General features: G+C 45.8%; 1 protein-coding gene across 16 annotated transcripts in view; it reads left to right on the forward strand.

Moving 5' to 3' along the window:
- FGFR2 (fibroblast growth factor receptor 2) overlaps positions 1–14,066 on the forward strand; it is a 116,908-nt gene extending 102,842 nt beyond the window's left edge. For 11 of the 16 annotated variants that reach the window (XM_012453460.3, XM_012453463.3, XM_012453462.3 and 8 more), the window contains 5 exons: positions 3,609–3,731; positions 4,309–4,379; positions 6,571–6,708; positions 8,288–8,393; positions 12,377–12,846. In XM_012453460.3, the coding sequence (XP_012308883.2) occupies positions 3,609–3,731; positions 4,309–4,379; positions 6,571–6,708; positions 8,288–8,393; positions 12,377–12,541 (603 nt within the window). In that variant the 3' untranslated portion in view covers positions 12,542–12,846. Of the gene's footprint in view, positions 1–3,608; positions 3,732–4,308; positions 4,380–6,570; positions 6,709–8,287; positions 8,394–12,284 lie in introns of all 16 variants that reach the window. The other 5 variants (XM_012453465.3, XM_012453466.3, XM_012453470.3 and 2 more) reach the window with 2 other exon arrangements.
- The last annotated feature ends 10,466 nt before the right edge of the window (positions 14,067–24,532 follow it).

Raw genomic sequence — 24,532 nt, forward strand, 5'->3', positions numbered from 1 at the left:
CTGAGCAGTTTTGTTTTGTTTTGTTTGAGACAGTGTCTCACTCTGTCTCCTGGCTGCAGTGCAGCAGTACGATCTTAACTCACTGCAGCCTTGACCTTCTGGGTTCAAGTGATTCTCCCACCTCAGCCTCCTGAGTTGCTGGGACGACAGGCACCACGCCTGGCAAATTTTTGTATTTTTTGGTAGAGATGGGGTTTCACCATGTTGGCCAGGCTGGTCTTGAACTCCTGACCTCAAGTAATCCGCCCACATCAGCCTCCCAAAGTGCTGGGATTATAGGCCTGAGTCAGTGCACCTGGCCCTGAGCAGTTTTTTTTTTTTTAAATGAAGCCCCAGCTTCCCCACCTGTAAAATGGGTATAACACTATTCACGTCATAGGTTGCCACAGGAATTCAGTGTCATCAGCCATACTGGGCCCAGGGCATACTGCCTACATCATAGGGGTGTTGGTCTTCCTTCCTTTAGTGACCCACTGACCTTCACCTGTGGGAAAATGGAACACCAAACTGTCCCAGGGCCCTAATTGTATAAAATGGTCAGCTCTCTGTGCTGGAGAACAGGTCACATTCCTGTGGATGATGGGGATTTGGCTTGCCTTTGATTACTTTCTTTTTCTTGGGTGTGGGTTCCAAGTCTCCTCTTATTCAACCCAGAGGCTGGGTTTGATGTTTCCTAGCACCTGGGATGAGGGATGGCTGCACTAGACTCTGGCTCTTGCTGAGAAGATGGTAGAGGGAGCCGCCGGCGGTGTCTCTGTGCAAGCTGAGCTTCAGTGTGTGGTGGGAGCCCAGTGCGTGGGAAGCACATTTTCTGACCACACAGCTTGCCAGACACACAGAGCGCGTGTCGGCAGGAGCACACCACCGGGAGAGTTTGGCCCGGGTCTTGGAAGTTCAATTTGAAGAGGCCTCCAAAACTGGGAACAGGGCTGCAGCCCCAGACGAATCTCCAGGCGGCTTCTGGGAGCTCTCACGTTTCCTGCTTCCAGCCTGGCCAGGGATTGCAGGCTTGCGTGGCTTCCTTGCTTTCCTGTTTCTGGGCTTAGCCTACCCGGGGGGCCCAGAAGTGTATGAACACAAGGAATAGCTGGGGGTCAGGGTGGAATCAAACAGTTGCTTATTTAGATTTCAGGGATCACTTGGCTTGCCCCTTTTTAAATTGTCCATCTCGTGGAGTGCCTAAGATCGGCCCTGTTTCAGCTTTGTTGAATGGACTGATAAGACTTTCTGCTTCGTGTGATAGTTAACCTTTGTTAGTAACCAGTGTCAAAGACTTTGATGCTGATATCTGCTTCTTTATGTCTCATCTCTTCCCAAAATGCAGGATGATGATTAGGACCCTAATTATCATGTATCTTGTGGAAATCTTGCTATATTAAAGTGTAACTAAGATGCAGCAGCTCACAATAGCATATCATTTGTAGAAAGAAAAAGTCATAGGCTGGGTGTGGTGGCTCACGCCTGTAACCCCAGTACTTTGAGAGGCTGAGGTGGGTGGATCACTTGAGGTCAGGAGTCTGAGACCAGCCTGACCAACATGGTGAAACCCCATCTCTACTAAAAATACAAAATTAGCTGGGTGTGGTGGTGTGTGCCTGTAATCCCAGCTACTTGGGAAGCTGAGGCAGGAGGCAGAGGTTGCATTGAGCCAAGATCATGCCATTGCATTCTCTAGCCTGGGCAACAAGAGCAAAACTCCATCTCAAAAAAAAGAAGGAAAAAAAAGAAAGAAAGGAAAAGTTGTAATAGATCTTTCTGCGAACCAAGGGTTAGTGTCAAGACAATAAATTTGCTGTTCTGTAGCAAGTATTTAATATTTCCGTGTGTAGATTCAGTGTAAGTGGCACATTCAGCTGAGGGCAGGTGTTCTGAGAAACTGGACTAGACGGGCATTGTTATGAGAATGTTGCTAGATGGGCATTGGCCATGGTAGAGGCCAAGAAAGGACATGATTGGGCTGGGCATGGTGGCTTATGCCTGTAATCCCAGCACTTTGGGAGGCCGAGGTGGGTGGATCATGAGGTCAGGAGTTTGAGACCTGCCTGGCCAGCATGGTGAAGCCCCCGTCTCCACTGAAGATACAAAAAATTAGCCAGGCATGGTGGCAGTGCGTGCCTGTAATCCCAGCTACTCGGGAGGCTGAGGCAGGAGAATTGCTTGAACCTGGGAGGCGGAGGTTGTCGTAAGCCAAGATTGCGCCATTGCATTGCAGCCTGCATGATGGGGCGGGACTTCGTCTCAGAAAAAAAGAAAAAAGGACATTACTGGTCATTTCAGGAACCTAAGTTATGGGACGTGGGGGAGGTACAACAGGGCTGAGTTTGGAAGCGTGAAGACCTGTTAGATGGACAGCGTGGCAGTCTGTGGAGGAGGAGTGATGTTGGCCTGGACTAAGGGATTAGCAGTGGGAAGGGCATGGTATGGACCCATGAAAAGTCAGTTTGGAGTTGAAATCAACAGGACTTGGGAGGAATATGTAGAATACTGGCGTGTGACTCTTCAATTAAGGGAGACAAAGAGGAATTGCAGCCTTGAATTTGAGATGTCAGGGCAACATCAATGTGGAAATGTAACATAGACAGTTGTAAATGAGAACTTGGGTCTCAGGAGAGAGGTCAGGGTGGAGGTACAAGCTTGCACGTATTTTGTATATGTTAAGAATTAATGCCGTGAGGATATACAGAAATACATAAACTTAATGGAACAATTCCTCTATCTGAAGGGACAGAGAAAGAGAAGAGCCAGCCAGAGATTCTGAGAGGGTAGGAAGAGAGCACCACTCGAGAGAAGGGCATGGGATAAAAACTAAACAGAGGGACCGTTTTAAAAAACAAGCAAGAGATCAATAGCATCGGAAGCCACAGAGGAGGAAAGACTGAGGAGTTAGAGGAGGTCATTTGTGTCTAACGGTTCGGAGGTTCTTCATAAGCTCTGAAGAGAGGAAAGAGGGGGCAAGAGCAGACACCGATTAGAACGTTTGAGAAATGAGCAGGAATGAAGGAGATGTGATGTAGGATTTTAACCAGCGCTTCTGAGAATTCGAGTGTGAAGGGCGGGAGAGCAAGTGTTGAGAGTAAGTGTTAGGATGATCAGATACAAATCTGCATGCAGCTGAAAGGAAGACAGCGGTGTGGCCGGACACCTGCAGATAGAACATGGTTATTTAGCCTACCTTGGCTCTTCAAAATGATCATTCTATGTATTTATTTATCATTTCAAAACAAATCCATGTCATGTTCAGGTTCTCAGATGATCTCAGTTGACCCGTCTTCTTAATCTTAGAGCCACACTGTGTTTCCTTTTTTTTTTTTTTTTTTTTTTTTTTTGTGACAGAATCTCACTCTGTCCCCTAGGCTGGAGTGCAATGGTGTGATCACGGCTCACTGCAACCTCTGCCTCCTGGGTTCAAGTGATTCTCATGCCTCAGCCTCCTGAGTAGCTGGGACTACAGGCTTGTGCCACCACGCTGTGTTTCTTAGAGTATACTACAACTAGTTTTAAAAATTAGCTATATTTTCTATCTGCATTTTAAGAAATGAACATAGTTCCTTTTTGTTCTTGTGGTGTTTTGAAATTAGTTATTTCTCTTGTTTCTTTCTTGATTTCAGTGTATTCATCGAGATTTAGCAGCCAGAAATGTTTTGGTAACAGAAAACAATGTGATGAAAATAGCAGACTTTGGACTGGCCAGAGATATCAACAACATAGACTATTACAAAAAGACCACGAATGTAAGTCGATGGCAGTAATGCAGTGCGGGGCGGAGGGGGCCACGAGGGGGTTAGAATGTTCCAAGAAGAAAGGCCGTCAATATTGAGAGCTGAGTGGGACTGATGGGGGTCCAGTCCCCTGCCCCTGACTCCTGTTCTTTTGCCTTACTGTTCACAAACTCTCAATATGCAAATTTAGGCTCTACTTAACGTCAATTTTAGTAAACGCAAAACACTTATGTACAGAAGAATCAGCAGCCTCTAGGATTTTCTTACGGTTCTCATCAAGAACTTTCATAGCAAAAACTAGAGCTTGGAAGTTACTGGGTTAATTTTTGCCTATTAATTGATCAAGGAGCATCTGTGTGCTATGGAGATAAAAGATAGAATCCATGGAGACGACATTTTATTAATGTGCTCAAATCTGTGCCTCTCACACATGATGTATGGTCCTCATTGGGGTTGATTTCCGCTCTGTTGACCGACCAGTAAAAACCATGAGAATATCAGCTCTTACACAGGGCACAGCCCTATTGGGCCCGCTAAGATAAATTCTTTTAAATGTATTTAGCTCTTACATTTTCTTATACATTTGCAGGGGCGACTTCCAGTCAAGTGGATGGCTCCAGAAGCCCTTTTTGATAGAGTATACACTCATCAGAGTGATGTGTGAGTAACTCTCTTTTCTCTGGCTTCTTCCTGGGATTGAGTTGCAAAAATACCATACGTTCTTCACCTTTCTTCATTCTTCAGTGGCTGCTGCACTTCACACATTTGTAGAAGGTACAGGAGCTGGCCTTAGAAAGGACGGATTTTATGGTAGGCTGGTAACCAATGCTCTGTTACTAATCTGCCTGGCTTCAAAGAGCACAGGAGGTGGAACCGCTGACCTCCTCCCGCCAGAGCGGAAGTCCTTCCCTTGAACATATTCATGGATGTGCAACTACAAAGCTGCTATCTAATTTGCCAAGCTCTTGGCATGTTCTTCACTCCATTAAAGGAGTAATCCTGGAGCTTTTCCCACTTGAGAGTAGTTTGTCACATTTCCCTCTCACCCAGATTTCTGCTTAAAGAGTGGAGCTGTGTGAGAGGTGGTCCATGCAGGGGACCTCCATAGGGTCTACTCTCTGTGTTTCTCCCTCAATAAAAAGGTTTGATCTTGCTTTGGTGTCCTTGACAGCATTCTAGAAACACAGTAGAATATTTCTATTGTGGTACACTTAAAAAACCATTGGGGTCAGGCTCCAACTGATATTTGAGATTTGAAAATTCAGTTGAAGGCTTGGTGTGGTGGCTCATACCTGTAATGTCAGCACTTTGGGAAACCAAGGCGGGTAGATCACTTGAGGCCAGGAGTTCGAGAGCAGCCTGGCCAATATGGCAAAACCCTCCTGTCTCTACTAAAAATACAAAACATTATCTGGGCATGGTGTTTTGCACCTGTTATCCCAGCTACTCGGGAGGCTGAGGCATGAGAATCACTTGAACCAAGATTGCACCACTGCACCCAGCCTGGGTGCCAGAGTGAGACCCTGTCTCAAAAAGAAGAAAAAAAATTCAGTTGAGAGATGTTACCATTGGGAGAAGCAGAGTGAAAGTCACTGTGTGTCTATAATTATTCCAAAGGAAAAAGTTTTGAAAAGATCACCTGAGTCTGGGCATGGTGGCTCACGCCTATAATCCCAGCACTTTGGGAGGCCGAGATGGGTGGATCACGAAGTCTGGAGATCGAGACCATCCTGGCCAACATGGTGAAACCCCGCCTCTACTAAAAAATACAATAATTAGCTGGGCATGGTGGCACATGCCTGTAATCCCAGCTACTTGGGAGGCTAAGGCAGGAGAATCGCTTGAATCTGGGAGGCGGAGGTTGCAGTGAGCAGAGATCACACCACTGCACTCCAGCCTGGGCAACAGAGCGAGACTCTGTCTCGAAAAATCACTTGAGCTATTTTTTATTTGCATGAGCAGGAAGAATTCTGGGGCAGGCATTAATTCTATGCTAACCTAATTGGTCCTCTCAGCAATCCTAAAAAGAAGACATTACGATCCCATTTTTGCTGTGAGCAAACAGCAGGTAGAGGCTGTTTCTACCTGTCTTGTGCCACTGCTTTTGCTCCGCAGAAAACTGCAGCGTGAAACTCACCACCATATTCAGAAGGGTGAGTTTCCAGAGTGACCATGCCATAGCTAAACCTGGGTTTCTCAGCTTGCTCATCCCAGAGACTGAGTCTCCTGAAGTTGGCTCGGGAAGTCCGAGTCTCTGAAGAGTCAAGTGTAAACTGTGGCCTGTGAGACATGTTCAGTTTCTGTTGTGTGCAACTCATCTGGGGCATGTGATTCTTCATTCTGAGTCCAGCCCTGTGCTGGCTGCCTTTGCAGCCTTAGTAAGTTCCAGAGCCTCTGTGCATCAGATGTTCCGCTGGCCACAGAGGGCAGCTGTGATCTTGCAGAGGTGGCTTGCTGGCCTTATTCTACCAACTGCCCATCCTGGTAGGTCACAACCCTTGGATCAGGCACATTGAGAGTTGGAAAGAAGCATAAGGGCCTTAAAACAGAGAAACTGAGATCCTTGCATTGCTAATATCACATTTAAGACAAGCAGCTCTATTCCAGAGTGATGGCAGTTTGCCTTTTTGCCTGTTGATGGAAAATTCCATCAGAACATCCCCATGTCATCCTCATTTGGGGATGCTCTTGGGGTCAGGAAAGAGCACATCTGATGAACGGATGAACGGCAGGAGGGCCCGTTTGTCTTTAAACTTCAGAAGTGAGGAGGTGTTTATGTCTCAGCTGGGCATGTTTAGGTTTCTGCGACGTGGATGGGTTAGTGATGCTGTGCTTTCTCCCTTTGTTGCAGCTGGTCCTTTGGGGTGTTAATGTGGGAGATCTTCACTTTAGGGGGCTCCCCCTACCCAGGGATTCCTGTGGAGGAACTGTTTAAGCTGCTGAAGGAAGGACACAGGATGGATAAACCAGCGAACTGCACCAACGAACTGTAAGGACTGTTGTCTTTCCTGCCGGTGCCGCGGTGGACTTGCCACACCAGTAATACCTCTCCTGATGTATCTCACTTCTGAAGGCCCCTGGTTTTCTAAACATACTCTAAGAAGAACGGCTGAAGCTCTCTGGACTCAATCCAGAACTGAGATAGATAGTGACGCTGACAACCATTATGTGTCTGAGAGAGAGAACACTATTCTGAGTATGGAGAGGGCTTTGGATCTCAGGGTGTCTGGCTGCCTGGCCGAGGGCTCCCGACTTTGCAGAGCCAATGGGCCACGGTGCTGCGTCTCCTGCAGTCTCCCCGTGGAGTGACAGGAAGACCCACGGGTCAGGAAACAAGCTAGAAAGCCATGGGGCCACCCAGTAGGGTGTAGGATTAAGGATGCAATACAGCCTTTCCCCCTTGGTTGTGCCTGGCCCCCGTCTGGCCCTGTCGTGGCGAGTGGAGAATGGGTGTTTCTGGAATTTCTTGAACCATTGAAAATTGCCATTACAGATTGACGCCAGCCACGTTTCCTCAGAGTGAAGGAACCCGTGTCTGGTTACCGAGGCTTCACTTATGTTTTAGTGCAGAGAATTAAAAATGTGTCCAGGTGCCCTCCTTAGAGCACCAGATCTCCTATAAAACCCTGAGCTGGTTTCTAGCAAAACCTACCTCACACTTGCAGTGGAGTTATGTTGTGTTTGTGACGTGTGCCTGGTGCACTATAATCAGTGCTTTGAAAGGAGTCTCTCTGCCTCCTGCCTCAACCCCTCCCCCACCCCCCAGGATTAACTAAGAAGAGTGATTGTCCCAGAGACTGCGGTCTATTGTGTATCATTTCATAGGGATTTTATATCAGTAATCCCATGAGTGCTTTTCGGTGTACAGTGGATGTCTGATGAATGGCCACATTTTATAGCATATTATATAAAGGCATTTATTGTGCTCTTTGTCATTCCTATTGCTTTTTTTTTTTTTTTGACATAGGGGGTCTGTCAAAACCCATGATCAAGATAAGACCTGGGAACCTAGGCCTGTTGAAGAGTTGATCAGGAAGTTAGCGTGCAGCCCAGTGGTGGCAGATTAATTCATAAAAAAACTTAAAGTTGTAGTTTGTAAATTTTGTTGTATTGTTTTTTTAAACTCAGGTAGCTTTGTCAAACGTTAAGACCCAAAAGCGTTGGGCAGATAAATAGTAGAGCTGCTTTGATGCAGGGGAGGGAAGACTGAAGACCAATCCACGGAAATGTGTTCCCTCCAAAGCATCTTTAGGGTGTGATGCCATTGTGAGGTCTGACTGTGGCCCAGGGATACCAGGGAAAACACATAGATGCGTTTCTCTTGATGGCTTAGATGCCTTCCTAACACGTCTTGGTTTAAGTGCTGTCTTTGTAAGTCACAGTGCCTTTCAGAGGAACTGGCAGGGAACCTTTTGGGAAAATTATTCGTGACCTCCTAATCTACTGGCGTGGACAATTCTAATGCATTTTCCTAATTTACAGCATATCTCCATATTGCCTATTAAAACTGACTGCAACCACGTACCTAGTGCATGTGAAATTAATTCAAGGAAATCCATTTTTCCCAGGTACATGATGATGAGGGACTGTTGGCATGCAGTGCCCTCCCAGAGACCAACGTTCAAGCAGTTGGTGGAAGACTTGGATCGAATTCTCACTCTCACAACCAATGAGGTAAGAACCTCCTTCCAGAAGCCCCTTGTCCTTGGTTGGCTCGTGAGACACGTGTAGCATTTAACACGCACACTCCCCTGTTGGCTGCTGGTTGGAGTCTATAGTCTTGTTTAGTATTTTCCCATAGCAGTCAGACAGTTCAACTGTGTGTTCCTCTCAAATCATGATTTTTCTCAGAGCTTCAATATGTGAGTTCTGACTCAGAAACCAAAGATAGAGGGACATGCCCACAGCCATCCTCAGTGTCGCTGGTGGTGGAGCAGTCCCATGTGTGCGTGGGATAGTGGGAATGAGAAAGCAGTAGTCAGTTGCAGCGTTTTGTGTGCATGGGAAGGAGCTTGGTTCCTCTGCAAGTTTGAGTCTGTGCCCTGGTTATTAGTGGGTGAACTGACAATGTTTGTCATCATTTGCTTGTTGGAATACAACGAAGTTTTGTAACGCCAGCTTCTGTTACTACAATACTATCCTATGTGATCCTGTCGAGTAATGGTATGTGCCTTGCAGCCTCTTTCTAGGTGTATGAAAACATAATAAACGGTTTTCTACAATGGGCAACTTACATGATTTTTACATAAAAACATGCTTTTGTTAAAATATTTATTTCTCTAAAATATTTATGATCTTGGTGGCTGATGCCTGTAATCCCAGCACTTTGGGAGGCCGAGGCAGGTGGATCACGAGGTCAGGAGTTCAAGACCAGCCTGGCCAACATGCCAAAACCCCATCTCTACTAAAAATACAAAAATTAGCTGGGGGTGGTGGTGTGCGCCTGTAATCCCAGCTACTCGGGAGGCTGAGGTAGGGGAATCGCTTGAACCCAGGAGGCAAAGGTTGCAGTGAGCTGAGATTGCGCCACTGCACTCCAGCCTGGGAGACAGAGCAAGACTCCATTTCAAAAAAAAAAAAAAGTTATCTTTGCCAACAAAATAAACACTCTTCTGTCACTCATTGTCCAAATTTAGCCATGTTGGTGGCTACTTGAATATACAGATAGAGTGCCTTTTATGATTATGGAAAGCATATGCTCTGAGCAGGAAAGATGATAAACCCATCAAGTCTAGTCAAATCCCAAGACAGAGAAATCGTTAATGGATGTATTTTGAGATATTTAATGAGGAGGCACAATAGTGTTCTTTTACACAGGACACGAACTCCAAACATGCAGTTGTCTCAGCAAGACAAAAGTTAAGATCCTCCAAATATTTTACAAGGAAAATAATACACTTAAGTTCTGATTTAGAAAATAGTTTTAGAGTGATTTTTAAAAAAATAATAATCACATGTAGTGATATGAAGTCTTAGCAGCTTTATCTTGTGTGTCTGACTGTGGCCTGTGCTGGCTAAAGGAAGAGATTGGATTTAAATGAATACAGCTGACCTTCAGAAGTTGAAAGGAAAGGAACAGTTCAAGGGGGGAAAGAAACCAACTTTCTTCTTCTGCCAAAATTGTTGTTTCTAGTGTAAGTTCCTTTAACTGGAGATTTGGAATCTACTGATATCCCTACTTTTTTCCTATCAGATCTGAACATTTATGGTTTCATTTAGAAAGTGGGAAAAGTTGGCTGGGTGCAGTGGCTCAAGCCTGTAGTCTTAGCACTTTGGGAGGCTGAGTCGGGTGGATCACGAGGTCAGAAGTTTGAGACCAGCGTGACCAACATGGTGAAACCCCGTCTCTACTAAAGATACAAAAAATTAGCCGGGCGTGGTGGCACATGGTGGCACACTCCTGTAATCCCAGCTACTCAAGAGGCAGAGGCAGGAGAATTGCTTGAACCTGGGAGGCAGAAGTTGCATTCAGCCAAGATTGTACCACTGCACTCCAGCCTGGGCAATAGGGCGAGACTCCATCTCAAGGAAAAAAAAAAAAAAAGCCTAGGAAAAACACTAAAGTTCTATTTTAATAATCCTATGTCTATGCTCAATGTGATTTATTTATATATTTACATGTAGAGAGGGTCCGTTCATCCTGAAGTTTGTATTTAGTACCCTAAAACAAAAAAGCAGAATGCCATATTGTCTGACGGATATAAAAATCGAAGTTTCTTTCCTTGTGAAAATCATTACCATATGCTCAAGAAAAATGGTTCCATTTAGGACAAAATTTCATTTTTATCATTGTAAGCAAAAAGTTCTCTTTTGATGTGGCGGGCGTGTTTGTTTCCAGTGGTGTGGTTAATGCTGATGTTGTTGGAACTGACACATCCCCCTTCTGGGATGGGGACTCTTTCTCTTGCCAACCCTGGTGATGAATTATAGTGAGGTGTGTGTGTGTGTGTGTGTGTGTGTGTCTTTAAAAATGTCTACTTGCCAACATTCCATGGGCTCTTTTCTGATAACGCTGAGGCTGTTTGTGCTGTGGTCTGCACTTTTTGCCCCCTCTCAGCAAAACCACATGTCATAGAATAGTCATTGGCTTCTGGATGTGTGAGCAGAACTGCCCCACTGTGCCAGCCCAGTGGAGGCAGAGAGACCCACAAGCTCTCAGTTTAGAAAGCTTTTCAGAGCTTCAGAACAGGGGTCGACAACTGCTTTCTGTAAAGGGCCAGAGAGTAAATATTTTCAGCTTCACGTGCCCTATGCTCTCTGTCGCAACTTTGCCACCGCAGCCCCAAAGTAGCCACAGACAATATGTAAATAAATGTGTGTCTGTGTTCTAGTAACACGCTATGGATCCTGAAATTGGAATTTTATATAATTGTATATAAATTTTATGTCCTTTTATTTTATTTTTATTAATTAATTTATTTTTGAGACAGAGTTTCACTCTTGTTGCCCAGGCTAGACTGCAATGGTGCGATCTTGGCTCACTGCAGCCTTCGCTTTCCGGGTTCAAGCAATTCTCCTGCCTTAGCCTCCTGAGTAGCTGGCACTACGGGCATGCACCACCATGTCTGGTTAATTTTGTATTTTTAGTAGAGACGAGTTTTCTTCATGTTGGTCAGGCTGGTCTTGAACTCCCGACCTCAGGTGATCCACCCGCCTCTGCATCCTAAAATGCTGGGATTACAGGTGTGAGCCACCATATCTGGCAAATTTTATGTCCTTTTAATGCTACAAGATATTATTCTTCTTTTGATTTTTTTTTTAAACCACTTACTAGTGTTAAAGACCATCTTTAGCTCTCTGGCCATACAAAACAGTCCATGAGCACCCAGGTCAGAGGAAGCGTCACCCTGGGGTGGTCCAAGAGGCTCTTTGCAAGCACCATGCTGGACGCCTCAGGGAGTAGAGGACACTTTCTGAATCTCAAACCTTCAAAACTTTTTGAAATTTAACTTATATTTTCCTGAAGTTTCCTTTAACAATGCATATTGGATTTAACATACATGAGTATATCCAAGCCTCTTTCGAACCTGTTTACATTTTCAACTTGGAGAGCTTCTGAGAGTAATGAATTACATCTGTTAAATTACCCGCTGAAGGAAGAAGTATTCCCCTTCAATTATCCCAGAAACTACAATAGTAAAATGTAATGCAGAAAATAAATATTCATGGTCTCAACTACTCAAAGGGGGCCTGGGGACCCACAACACGTTACCCATTCTCATTCTACCGGGGCTTGCATTGGAAACCCGGGCTTCAGTGAGGAGGAGGTGGAGACTCAGAGGGTCATTTAGGTCCATGTGAAGTCGAGTTGCTTGCCCAGCACCTATAGCTCAACTAGGATTTATTGTTCTCTACCTGCCAATAGTTGATTTATGATGGGTTCCGAGAGAAAAGCTAAGGGCAGCCTGGAGTGTGTCAGAGGCGGGTCTCAGGGAGGTCTTCGTGGAAGTCAGGTGGGCTGGGTCTCCGTTCACCTTGTCGGGGTCTCCTGTCCTGTCCCGCGTCCAGTACCCACATCTCAAGAGCTTGTGTTTGAAATAAAACTCTTCTCTTCCCTTCTTTCAGGAATACTTGGACCTCAGTCAGCCTCTCGAACCGTATTCACCTTGTTATCCTGACCCAAGATGAAATAAAACGTCTCTCTTCCCTTCTTTCAGGAATACTTGGACCTCAGTCAGCCTCTCGAACAGTATTCACCTAGTTACCCTGACACAAGAAGTTCTTGTTCTTCAGGAGATGATTCTGTTTTTTCTCCAGACCCCATGCCTTATGAACCATGCCTTCCTCAGTATCCACACATCAACGGCAGTGTTAAAACATGAATGACTGTGTCTGCCTGTCCCCAAACAGGACAGCACCGGGAGCCGAGCTACCCTGAGCAGGGAGACCGTGCCTCCCGGAGCTGGTTCTCTCCACTTGTATATATGGATCGGAGGAGTAAATAATTGGAAAAGGAATCGGCCTATGTGTAAAGATTTATACAGTTGAAAACTTAATCTTCACCAGGAGGAGAAGAAGGTTTCTTTAGCAATGGACTGCCACACGCCACCACGTAACCCCTCTCGCCTGCCACGGGTACTGGCTGTGGACCAGTCGGACTCAAGGTGGACGTGCGTTCTGCCTTCCTTGTTAATTTTGTAATAATTGGAGAAGATTTATGTCAGCACACACTTACAGAGCACAAATGCAGTATATAGGTGCTGGATGTATGTAAATATATTCAAATTATGTATAAATATATATTATATATTTACAAGGAATTATTTTTTGTATTGATTTTAAATGGATGTCCCAATGCACCTAGAAAATTGGTCTCTGTTTTTTTAATAGCTATTTGCTAAATGCTGTTCTTACACAGAATTTCTTAATTTTCACCGAGCAGAGGTGGAAAAATACTTTTGCTTTCAGGGAAAATGGTATAACATTAATTTATTAATGTATTGGTAATATACAAAACAATTAATCATTTATAGTGTTTTTTTGTAATTTAAGTGGCATTTCTATACAGGCAGCACAGCAGACTAGTTAATCTATTGCTTGGACTTAACTAGTTGTCAGATCCTTTGAAAAGAGAAATATTTACAATATATGACTAATTTGGGGAAAATGAAGTTTTGATTTATTTGTGTTTAAACACTGCTGTCAGACGATTGTTCTTCGACCTCCTAAATGCCCCATATTAAAAGAACCCATTCATAGGAAGGTGTTTCATTTTGGTGTACAGCCCTGTCATTACGTCAACGCAACGTCTAACTGGACTTCCCTAGACAAATGGTACCAGAGTCCTCTAAAAGATGCCTTAATCCATTCCTTGAGGACAGACCTCAGTTGAGATGATAGCAGAATGTGCTTCTCTCTGGCAGCTGGCCTTCTGCTTCTGAGTTGCACATTAATCAGATTAGCCTGTATTCTCTTCAGTGAATTTTGATAATGGCTTCCAGACTCTGGCGTTGGAGACGCCTGCTAGGATCTTCAAGTCCCATCATAGAAAATTGAAACACAGAGTTGTTCTGCTGATAGTTTTGGGGGAAACGTCTGTCTTTTTAAGGGATTGCTTTCATCTAATTCTGGCAGGACCTCACCAAAAGATCCAACCTCATACCTACATCAGACAAAATATTGCCGTTGTTCATTCTGTACTAAAGTATTGTGTTTTGCTTTGAAACACCCACTCACTTTGCAGTAGCCATGCAAGATGAATGCAGATTACACTGATCTTATGTGTTACAAAATTGGAGAAAGTATTTAATAAGACCTGTTAATTTTTATACTGACAATAAAAATGTTTCTACAGGATATTAATGTTAACAAGACAAAATAAATGTCACGCAACTTATTTTTTTAATACTCGTGTCTTACCACATGGTTTCCTGTGCTTGGAGATGGTGACTGGGTGCTGGTCTGAATTGAGGAGGGGCAGGGCTGCCGAGGGTCTTCCGTGCTACAGACGGGGGTGACTTGCAGAAGGGTTGGTTGAGACCAGCAGTACCTGTGATAGGTTGAGGTTGATCCAGTGGAAAATCGGAATCAGTTGGTTGCAGCCCTGGCTCAATTGCTTACTGGCGCCTTGATGGAATCATCATTCCTTTCTGATCCCTACCCATTCCCCAGAGGAGCAAATGCAGAGCCACATGGTTGAGAGCTTTGCAAACCAAGAGGTGCCCTAAGGATGACAGGTACGGAGTAGGGAAGATGTTGAGAACATCTGAATCCTGGGGACTTTGAAACTTTTAGGCTGTTTTCTTCATGATGTATGGAGAGAAGGATTTGCTTCAATTTTCCAAAAGAAAACTGGGACAAATTTTTGAGTAATTATTTATTTTCATACGGCCAATGATCTGAAGAGGGAAATGGAGTTTTGCCTGTCAGTTAACAAATGCAAGTCTATGACTCTTAAGGGTCTGTTATATCTGCTTGCCAGCCTCATCAGCACCAGGAAAGGGGGCTGAAAACAGGCCAACTTCTCCTGCACTTCAGCCAGGCTCTTAGACCTTTACAGGGCCATTGGTAACGAGTGCTGTCTTTGGGGTCTTCTCTGTTTGCGGCCGTTCATGGTGGAGCAAGGTGTCACCAGGCATCAGGGGAGTGGCCTAGGGTCCTGCTTCTGCACTTCCCAAACCTCTGTCCTTCTGTTTCTTACAGGACAGCAGGGTTCTGATCCCACCAAAGGAATGTGATTTTAAAAATAAAGTACATGAAAGCCATCTAAGTAAAGTGTCACCTGTTAGACACAAGTGTACAGGGTGATGTTCTGCATCCCTAGGGACATTTCCACCAGTGCAATGTCCTTGGCGAGGGTGAGGATTGGACTTGCTGGTACCACAGGTGCATTCAAAGCAAGGACCAGGGCCTTCGCGGGTTCTTCTGTGCAGCTCTCTGGTGCATATGCTGTACTTGAGACACTGAATGGGCAGTTTATAGCCTTGACAGTGTAGATGATAATGGCAGTAAGAACTGCTGTCCTTGCTCATTTCACGGAGCTGGGTGGGCAAGAATCCTGAACGGTCTTTCGGCCATTTGATTTTAGAATTATTTTGAAAGAGACACTTCTCATGAAGGGCAAGAAGGCAATGTGGTCCATGGGAATGACAGCTAATACAGTACCTGCCTTTTTTCTTTTTTCCTTTTTTTTTTTTTTTTTTGAGACCTGCCCCAAATGAGTGTACACAGGCAGGATTTGATAAGAATCCTGGAGCTTATGGCTCTCCTCCCCTAAGGCCTAAGGAGAGCGATGGGAATTCGTTGAAACCATGTGTGATTGTCACCTAATCATGTGATTAGTTCACTTGTGAAGAACCAAAGGACTGCAGGCATCTTGGATGGGTAGTACCTGGCCTGCTGTTCCAACTGGGAAGGGCATATCCAAGAGGCTGCCTCAAAACGTCTAGCTGATGGTGGCCTCTGGCAGGATGGGGAGGCAGAGAAAGAGGGTGGAAGAGTAGCACCTTCACGGGGGTTCTGTGCATTCCCAGGAGACGGGGTACCCCACATCCACCACACAACCTCTCCATGGCTCCTCAGGGAGCTTCTCTGCATCTGATCTTGTGGGAAGTCCCTTAACCCCATACATAGGAACATAGGAAATTAAAACATGCATTTACAGTAAAACGTCTGATCAACTTGAGCTGTTATGAATTGAGGACTCCACCTCCAGTACTGAAAACAAGATATGGGGCTGCTACCCTGTATTTCATCACTGAAGCTTGCTTGTAGGGCTGGGTCCAGAGGGCTCAGCTGGGACACAGGAGGAAGCTGAGGCTCAGCTCAAGGTTCCTGAGGGTCACATGGCTGGGAAATGGTCTAAGGAACAAGACTGCAGCCTTGCTCAGTGCAGGAGAAAGACAATGGACCATGGGCTTGGACCGAATGGGTTGGGTTTGTTTCTTACAGCTGGATGATGGTGGGCAAATCCCAGCTTCTCTCTGGATATTCATCTCCAGGTGAACCTGGCCCTCACCAGCCTCTAGACTTACCATGAGGATTTGCTGTAGGGCTTAGCCGTGGCAGACAGGACTTAATAAATGTTCATTTTTCACTTCCTGAGAATTTTTTTGTACACTTCAGTGATTTTAGTATATTCACATTGTGCAGCCATCACTGCTAATCTAATTCCAGAACATTTTAATCACTCCAGAAAGCAACTGTGTTCCCATTATCAGTCACTTCCCATTTCCCCCTCTGCCACCCCAGCCCTTAGCAACACCCAATCTGCTCTCTGTCTATGGATTTGCCTGTTCTGGACATTTCATATAAATGAAATCATACACTATGTGGCCTTTTGTGTCCAACTTTTTTGAGACAGAGTTTCACTGTTGTTACCCAGGCTGGAGTGCAATGGTGGGTTCTTGGCTCACTGCAACCTCCACCTCTCAGGTTCAAGCGATTCTCCTGCCTCAGCCTCCCAAGTAACTGGGATTACAGGTGCCCACCACCACACCCAGCTAATTTTTTTGTATTTTGAGTAGAGATGGTGTTTCTCCATGTTGGCCAGGCTGGTCTCAAACTTCTGACCTCAGGTCATCTGCCCACCTCGGCCTTTTGAAGTGCTGGGATTACAGGCTTGAGCCACTATGCCCAGCCCCAACTTCTTTCACTTGACATAATGTTTTCAATATTCGTTCATACTGTAGCCTGTAACAGTACTTCATTCCTTTTTACTGCCAAATCCTATTCCATGATATGAATTTACTACATTTTGTTTATCCATTCATCCACTGATGGACATTTAGATTGTACTTTTCAGTTATGAATAGTGCTGTATGAACATTCATGTGCTGTGTTTTTGTGTGGTCAGGTTTTCATTTCTCTTCAGCACATATGTAGGAGTGGAATTACTAGATCATATGGCGACTGCTGGACTGTTTTCCAAGGTGGTTGCTCTATTTTACATTCCCACTAGCAGCGCATGAACATTCCAGTTTTTCCACATCCTTGCCAACACTTGTTATTATCCATGTTTTTTATTATAGCCATCCTAGTGGATATGAAGTATTTTCCTAAGAATTTCATAGCTGAGGAGATAGGATGCAGATCATTGAATAAAGATACATAATGCCTTCCTGGTATTTCCAGAAAAAGATACTTCAATTAATCAGCTTGGCTTCCACACTAATGAAATGGACAGGGTAGCTAAGATGCCTCAGTGGATCTTCATGAAATGGAGAAGCCAAGAAACTGATCAATTCCATGTCTTTCCTCTTGACTGAGAGAGGAAGGAAGCACTGCCGTGTGGTGCAAGGACTCACGGTCTTTCTGGCTTGAATGCTGAGTGCATCTCTGCCTCACATCCCCAGTCTTATACCAAGTAAAGTCACGCAAGCTTGAGCAGTCCATGGGGACTGATGAATACACCATTACTTATGTATGCGGATCCATCAGGGTCCTTCTTACCCAGCCTGCGTTTTGATGTTATTTATTTTTTCATGTTTTTAAAGATGAAAGCAAAGTTTATCTTCTCTCACATTTCATCCCCAGGAGCCTTGAAATGACTTGGCTGTCGACCCTGGGCAGGGACAACAGAAGCCATCCACATCTTAAGTGACATTCTGGAAGGGGTCCCTTCTTATGCCCTTTTTTTCTGCCGGGTTTCTGGGGTTTTTGAATGGGATCCTCTAAATTGCCTTGAAGTCCTGTTTCAGAGGGTCACATGAGGTTCTGTAGAAGACAGTGGATGGGAGGGCATTCAATGTGCATTACTGGGGAATCATCTGCTCCGGACCTTTGAAATACAAGGCAGTGGATTCCTGCCAATTTATAAAGGGATATCCCAGCACATGAAGCTGTTCGGTGACAGAATTTAGCTTACCACGCACATACGGGGAGGTGATTTTTCCATTTGCGGCTTAGAACACTGCCTCCTTTTGGACTGTACTCCTTTTAGCTTTCTTTTCCTCTTGTAATTCTTTTTTTTGTTTGTTTTGAGACAGAGTCTCGCTCTGTCTCCCAGGCTGGAGTGTAATGGCATGATCTAGGCTCACTGCAACCTCTGCCTCCTGGGTTCAAGCGATTTCACTGTGCCTCTAATTCTCTTTTAAGGGTGCTTAACTGATGCTTGCTAGTGTCTCTTAGTAGTTAAAATCCATAGCATGAGGTTCTTTGAAAGGGACAGAGGACACTTACAGATTTAAAAATTAAGAATCAAGCGACTGGGTGCAGGGGCTCATGCCTGTAATCCCAGCACTTTGGGAGGCTGAGGCAGGTGGATCACCTGAGGTTAGGAGTTCGAAACCAGCATGACCAACATGGTGAAACCCTGTCTCTACTAAAAATACAAAAATTAGCCAGGCATGGTGGCTAATGCCTGTAACCCCAGCTACTCGGGAGGCTGAGGCAGGAGAATCTCTTGAACCTGGGAGGCGGGGCTTGCAGTGAGCCGAGATTATGCCACTGTACCCCAGCCTGGGTGACAAGAGTGAAACTCTGTTGCCCAGGCTAGAGAGCAGTGGTACAATCATGACTCACTGCAGACTTGACCTTCTGGGCTCAAGCCATCCTCCCACTTCAGCTTCCCAAGTAGCTGGGACTACAGGCATGCACCACTACACCTAGCTAATTTCTATATGTTTTTTGTAGAGCTGGGATTATGCCATGTTGCCCAGGCTGGTCTTGAACTCCTGAGCTGAAGCAATCTACCTTCCTGGGCCTCTCAGAGTGCTGCGATTATAGGCGTGAGTCACTGCACCCAGGTTAATAAGTTTTAAATCAATGAAAATAATAATCAAAATTTAAAAAATCAAGAAACTGTATTGACAACATTTAACCTGTTATGGTTCCCTTTTTAAACAAGGCTTCACTTTACAAATACTAACCAGGCAAGGTACGCCTAATATGATTTTGAAGGGACAATTAAACACTTTTAGAAGTGCACAGACCAGGCCAGGCACAGTGGCGCACACCTGTGGTCCCAGAACTTTGGGAGGCTGAGGCAGGTGGATCACCTGAGATCAGGAGTTTGAGACCAGCCTGGCCGACATGGTGAAACCCCGTATCTACTAAGAATACAAAAATTAGTTGGGCATGGTGGCGGCATGCCTGTAATCCTGGCTACTTGGGAGGGTGAGACAGGAGAATCGCTTGAACCTGGGAGGTGGAGATTGCAGTGAGCCGAGATCGTGCCACTGCACTCCAGCCTGGGCAACAGAGCAAGACTCCGTCTGCAATAAATAAATAAATTCAGAAGTGCACAGAATGAGCTGGTGAATGAACTACCACGGACTCAAAGGCAGACCGGAACAGGAGCAGCTCGGGATGGTTTCTGCATGGCAAACTCTCTGGTTCCAGGTTTGATGTTGTTACAAGCAAATTGAAATGGGTAGTGTGACAAAGGGGAATATCACATGGCAAAAACAGAGGAAGCCTGAGGCTCTGGAAGTTTAGGATTGTGTATGTTCCGGGGGCCGCCCCATGGAATTTCTGGGAATTGTACAATTAGCATAGTTCACCTGACAGCGTTGGAGAGGCTGAAATAAACTCTTTCTATTGTGTGGGGAAGTCCATTAGGGGTTCTAAATCATTTCTGCAGGCGTGCACTGCAGAGGTTTAAGTGAAGATGGCTGGAACGTGAACACAGGCTCAGGGCTGCCCTTTCAAATTGCTCAGTGACTTGACTTGCTGCCTCTTCTGGAAAGAGGCTGTATCTTTGTACACATGATCACACCAGGAGAGGAAATCAGAAGCCTCCTCTTCTTCCTGGCCTGGTCTTGACTCCCCATGAGACTGGTGCTTGTGCTGCCTCTTGCTGGATTTAGGTTTCACCAAGATGCAGAAATTCCTTGTTGATGGCTGGCTCTCATCCATTAGCAGCCAGAGCTGTGAATGAAAAAGGCAAAGGCAAAACTTCAAACTGAGGGGTATAGGGCATGGGAGAGCTTGTCCTGCCGTTGCTTATTTCAGGGCCTGACCAATGGAGTCCTACAGACCAAACCCAGCTCCCTGCCCGCCTTTCTACTGCTTATGAGCCAAGAAGCATTTTGAAATGGTTGAACATATTTTTGAAAATATAATATTTTGTGATGTGCAAATTATATAAAGCTCCAATTTCAGTGTCCATAAATATTTACTGGGACACAGCCACATTCATTCATGTGCATAATGTCTATGGCTGCTTTCCCACAACAGCAGCAGAGTGGAAAGGATGACCCGCAAAGCTGAAGTTATTTACTACCCATTGCTTTTTTATGAAAGAGTCTGATGACCTCTGGCGTAGACATACAGTGTGCTAGTTGGTTGCCAGGCCCAGGCAGGTGGAGTTCTTCCCCTTGCCTTGTGGGGAAAGATAAAGCGATAACAAGGGCCTGAAACTGGGTGTTGCCTTTAAGAATAGGGGCCCGAACTGGGTGCGGTGGTGCATGCCTGTAGTCCCAACTAGGGAAGGGGCTGATAAGGAAGGATTGCTTGAGTCCAGGAGTTCAAGACCAGCCTCGGCAAGATAATGAAACCTCATCTCTAAAAAAGAGAAAAAGAAAACAGAATGGGGGTCCACTTGAGAGATCCCCACTGAGGGTGGGGATGAAAGTCATGAAAAGTGCCCTTCGGCCAAGTAAGATGTTTTAAGACCATCTGGAGACAGTAAGTGGCCAGCTTGCTGTGTCTAAACCAGCCTTCCTGGCACTGCTTTGCCCCTGTAGCAACATGCCCACAGCTCTTCCTAACAAGATTGCCACAGCGATCCACAAACCAAAGGCTAAATAAACAATGAGGTTCTTCCAGAAGGAGGGGAGGTGAGAGGCTGACATTCGGATTTGAATGCTGCTTGTTTGGCAGGAAGTAAACCGGGTCTCTTCCAGCCAGGGAGCACCTTTGTCCCCTAACACTGTATTCCTCGCTCGGGCTGGAACACGGAGTTCTGGGGGCGGGTTGGCCCTCTGCACAACCTTGTCGGCCGGGTTTTCTTTTGCATCGCCCTAGTGTTCTTGCACACATTAAACTGTCTGTGGATGCAATGACAGGCACGCACCTTTGTTGAGCTCTGAACACAATCCCAGGACAGACTCGTGATGGAACTGTCCTAGTTTGCCTGGACACGATGTAACTGAGACTTCTTTTTGCTTTCCATTATCTGGAGTTAAAAAGTGTCTACAGCTGTGATGGCTGAAGGCTTGAAATGACAGTCACTTTCCCCATAAATCAGCACGCAACATGCCCCCACATAAAAGAGTTTGAAAAAAAATCTACGTATGCAATAAATGTGTGCAGGTAATGGAAACTGGCAATAAGAATGCTTGGATCTGGTTTCAGTTTTTCCCTTGTCTTCTAAATGAGGGTGAAAGCAAATCAAGCACTAAGCTCTTATTTTTCTCATCTGAAAGCAGGTGAATGTGGTCAAGGGCAAGAGACATGAGATGAAGGGGGGACCCCTAATAGTGGAAACCTGGGTGTTCACGGCCTCTTTGGGGAAGCAAAGCCTCAGGCAGATCCCCAGGGTGAAAACCTAGACTCTTTTTAAAGGACTGGGTTGGATGAAGGGGGCAGGCGAGGCTGGAGCCCACATTGTTGGGCTGCTCTGACTTAATGGCACCTGTAGACAGAGGGAGAACATGAGAAGGGGCTCCTGGGCCGGGGGCCAGGCAGGTATTTGTGGTCGTTTGTGTGTGCATGCACATGCACTGTTGTAGACCAGGCTTTCACAGCTTTTAAGAACAATAAAAACATTCAGAATTCTTCTAGTGGCCCCACAGTGGAAGGCCTTCTGGTTATTTAAGCTCTCTAGCACACCCCAAGGGCATCTTAGGAGGAGCCCAGATCATTCCCACAGCTACAGAAGAGCTCAGCAAGAAAGAAAGGTGGTGGAGGTGGGGGTGTGGGGGAATATGGATGGTTCCAGAATTTCTTTAGAGAATTAGTCAAGAGTCTGAAGTTGGCATGAAAGGAGGTTTAGGGATCTGGGGAGTTGACTGGGAGCTGTTTTGCATAGAAAACAAACTGCTTTAATGTAAACTAAGTAGTTTTCTTCATTTAATTTTGGGGGCTGGAGATTGGACAGGAAGTATGAAATGGTTCTGTATCTCCACCTAAATCTCATCTTGAATTGTGATCCCCACGTGTTGAGGGAGGGACCTGTAATCCCCAGGTGTTGGGGGAGGAGGTGATTGGATTGTGGGGGCGGTTCCCCCATGCTGTTCTCATGATGGTGAGTGAGTGCTCATGACATCTGAGGGTGTTAGAAGTGTTTGACAGTTTCTCCTACATACATTCTCTCTCACACCTGCCACGGTGTAAGATGTGCCTGCTTTGCCTTTGGCCGTGATTGTAAGTTTCCTAAGGCCTCCCCAGCCCTGTGGAACTGTGAGTCAATGAAGCCTCTTTTCTTTATAAATTACCCAGTCATGGGTATATCTTTATAGCAGTGTGAAAATGGACTAATACAGCGTATAAAAATCTCCCCAAGCCACCCCTCCCTGGCCTGCCTCTTCCAAAAGGTCTAGTTAGCCTGAATAGTTTCATTTCTAAGCTCTTCTCTCAAGCAATCCACCTGACCAAGGTTCTAGCCACTCCAGGGGTGCTTGCTCCCCAACCTTGCAGGTAAGAAGGAACATGAGTATTTTCCCCTCCCCCACACTTTCTTAAGAAGCCATGCCTCGCCTGTTGGGCTGCTTGGTGCGCCTGGCTGATGAGTGCAGCTCCAAAGCTGAAATGCTATCAGAGTTTCTGCAAAGGGAGTCAGGGGGAGTGGTTAACTTAGCTTCCACGAGGCAGGTGCTTTGACCCAAGGGACATGGTACATTCTAGAAATGTGTAGCCACACCCTGTTTCCAGGGGGGAACAGGCTGTTTGGGTAGAGCTGGCATCAGGAGCGGAAAAGGAGGCTGCCACCTTCAGAGTTGGCTCTTTAAGCCTAGCCAAAGCAAGTTTGTGAAGTTGCTGTCTGAGGAGACCTCTGGGACAATTTCTGGGCTCATTCTGCCCTCCCAGCAAGCCAGCAAATCATAGGTACTGTGGACCCAGCACTGCACTGGGGTGGAAAGTCATATTACTGTTTAATCATTTTTGAAATAGTCCTAAGAGTGTTCTATTCGTTTTCTGAGGCTGCTGTAAGAAACTACTACAAACTTGGCGGCTTAAAACAACAGAAATTTATTCTGTCACAGTTCTGGAGGCCAGAAGTGTGAGATCAAGGTGTCAGCAGGGCCGTTCTGAAGACTCTAGGGGAGAATTCTTTACCTCGTCTGACTTCTGGTGGCGCCACGTGTTCCTTGGTTTGTGACTTCATCACTCCAGTCCGTTTCTGTCTTCACATGACCTTCTCCTCTTGGTGTGTGTCTGTCTTCTGTGTCTCTTAGGATGCTTGTCATTGCATTTGGGGCCCACCCACATAACACGGGATGACCTCATTTTGAAATCCATAACTTGGTTATACCTGCAAAGACCTTGTTTTCCAAAACACCCACATTCAAAATTTCCAGTGGTTAAGAAGACATGGGCATATCTTTCTAGGGGCTACTATTCGACCTATTACAGAGTGGAGGGTGGGAGATTTGAGGCTCGGTGGTCCTCTCCAGGAATTTTACAATCAGGTTAGTGGAGAACAAGGCTGGTACTCATGAAATAATTTGCTGGGTAACTTCTATTTCATCCAAGAGCCTGCTGTGGTGCCAGAGACTGCCTAGAGAGGCCAGGCCCATTCCCAGTTCACCCTGCTGAGAAGGAAACTCGCTGGGGCAGACCTTTCCAGCATCTTTTCTCATTTCATCCTCATAACAGTGGCATGAGATGGGCATCAAGAGGTCAGTTAATGCTGCACAGTCAGGCGGTTGCCACGTGAGAGAGCTGGGATGCGAATTTGTGTGGGCCGATTCTGGATCTGGGGATCTTAATACTGGTAACCCTGACAGCTGCCCAGTAGGCCCTCCCTGAAGGGGGAACTTCAGGGGAGGTGGGAGCCCATACTTCACCTTCTTGGAGGCTAGAACAGGAGACGGAAGGTGAGTGAGCTCACCCAGGCCAGAGGAAGGCTTGAGCGTCACTCCTGGGTGGACAACAGCTATGGGAATAAGCCCTGCACGAGAGGGTCAGTAAGAGAAAACTCTTTAAAAAGACTCTTGAGGCTGGATGTGGTGGCTCATGCCTGTAATCCCAGCACTTTGGGAGGCCGAGGCAGGCAGATCACCTAAGGTTGGGAGTTTGAGACCAGCCTGGCCAACATGGTGAAACCCTGTCTCTACTAAAATTACAAAACAATTAGCCAGGTGTGGTGGTGCATGCCTATAATCCCAGCTACTCATGATGCTAAGGAGGGAGGATCGCTTGAACCTGGGAGGTGGGGGTTGCAGTGAACTGAGATCATGCCACTGCACTCTGGCCTGGGCAGAGCGAGA

Source organism: Aotus nancymaae, unplaced genomic scaffold, assembly GCF_030222135.1.
Source record: "Aotus nancymaae isolate 86718 unplaced genomic scaffold, 86718_ANA_hifiasm-v0.15.2.pri h1tg000010l, whole genome shotgun sequence".
Lineage (NCBI taxonomy): Eukaryota > Metazoa > Chordata > Mammalia > Primates > Aotidae > Aotus > Aotus nancymaae.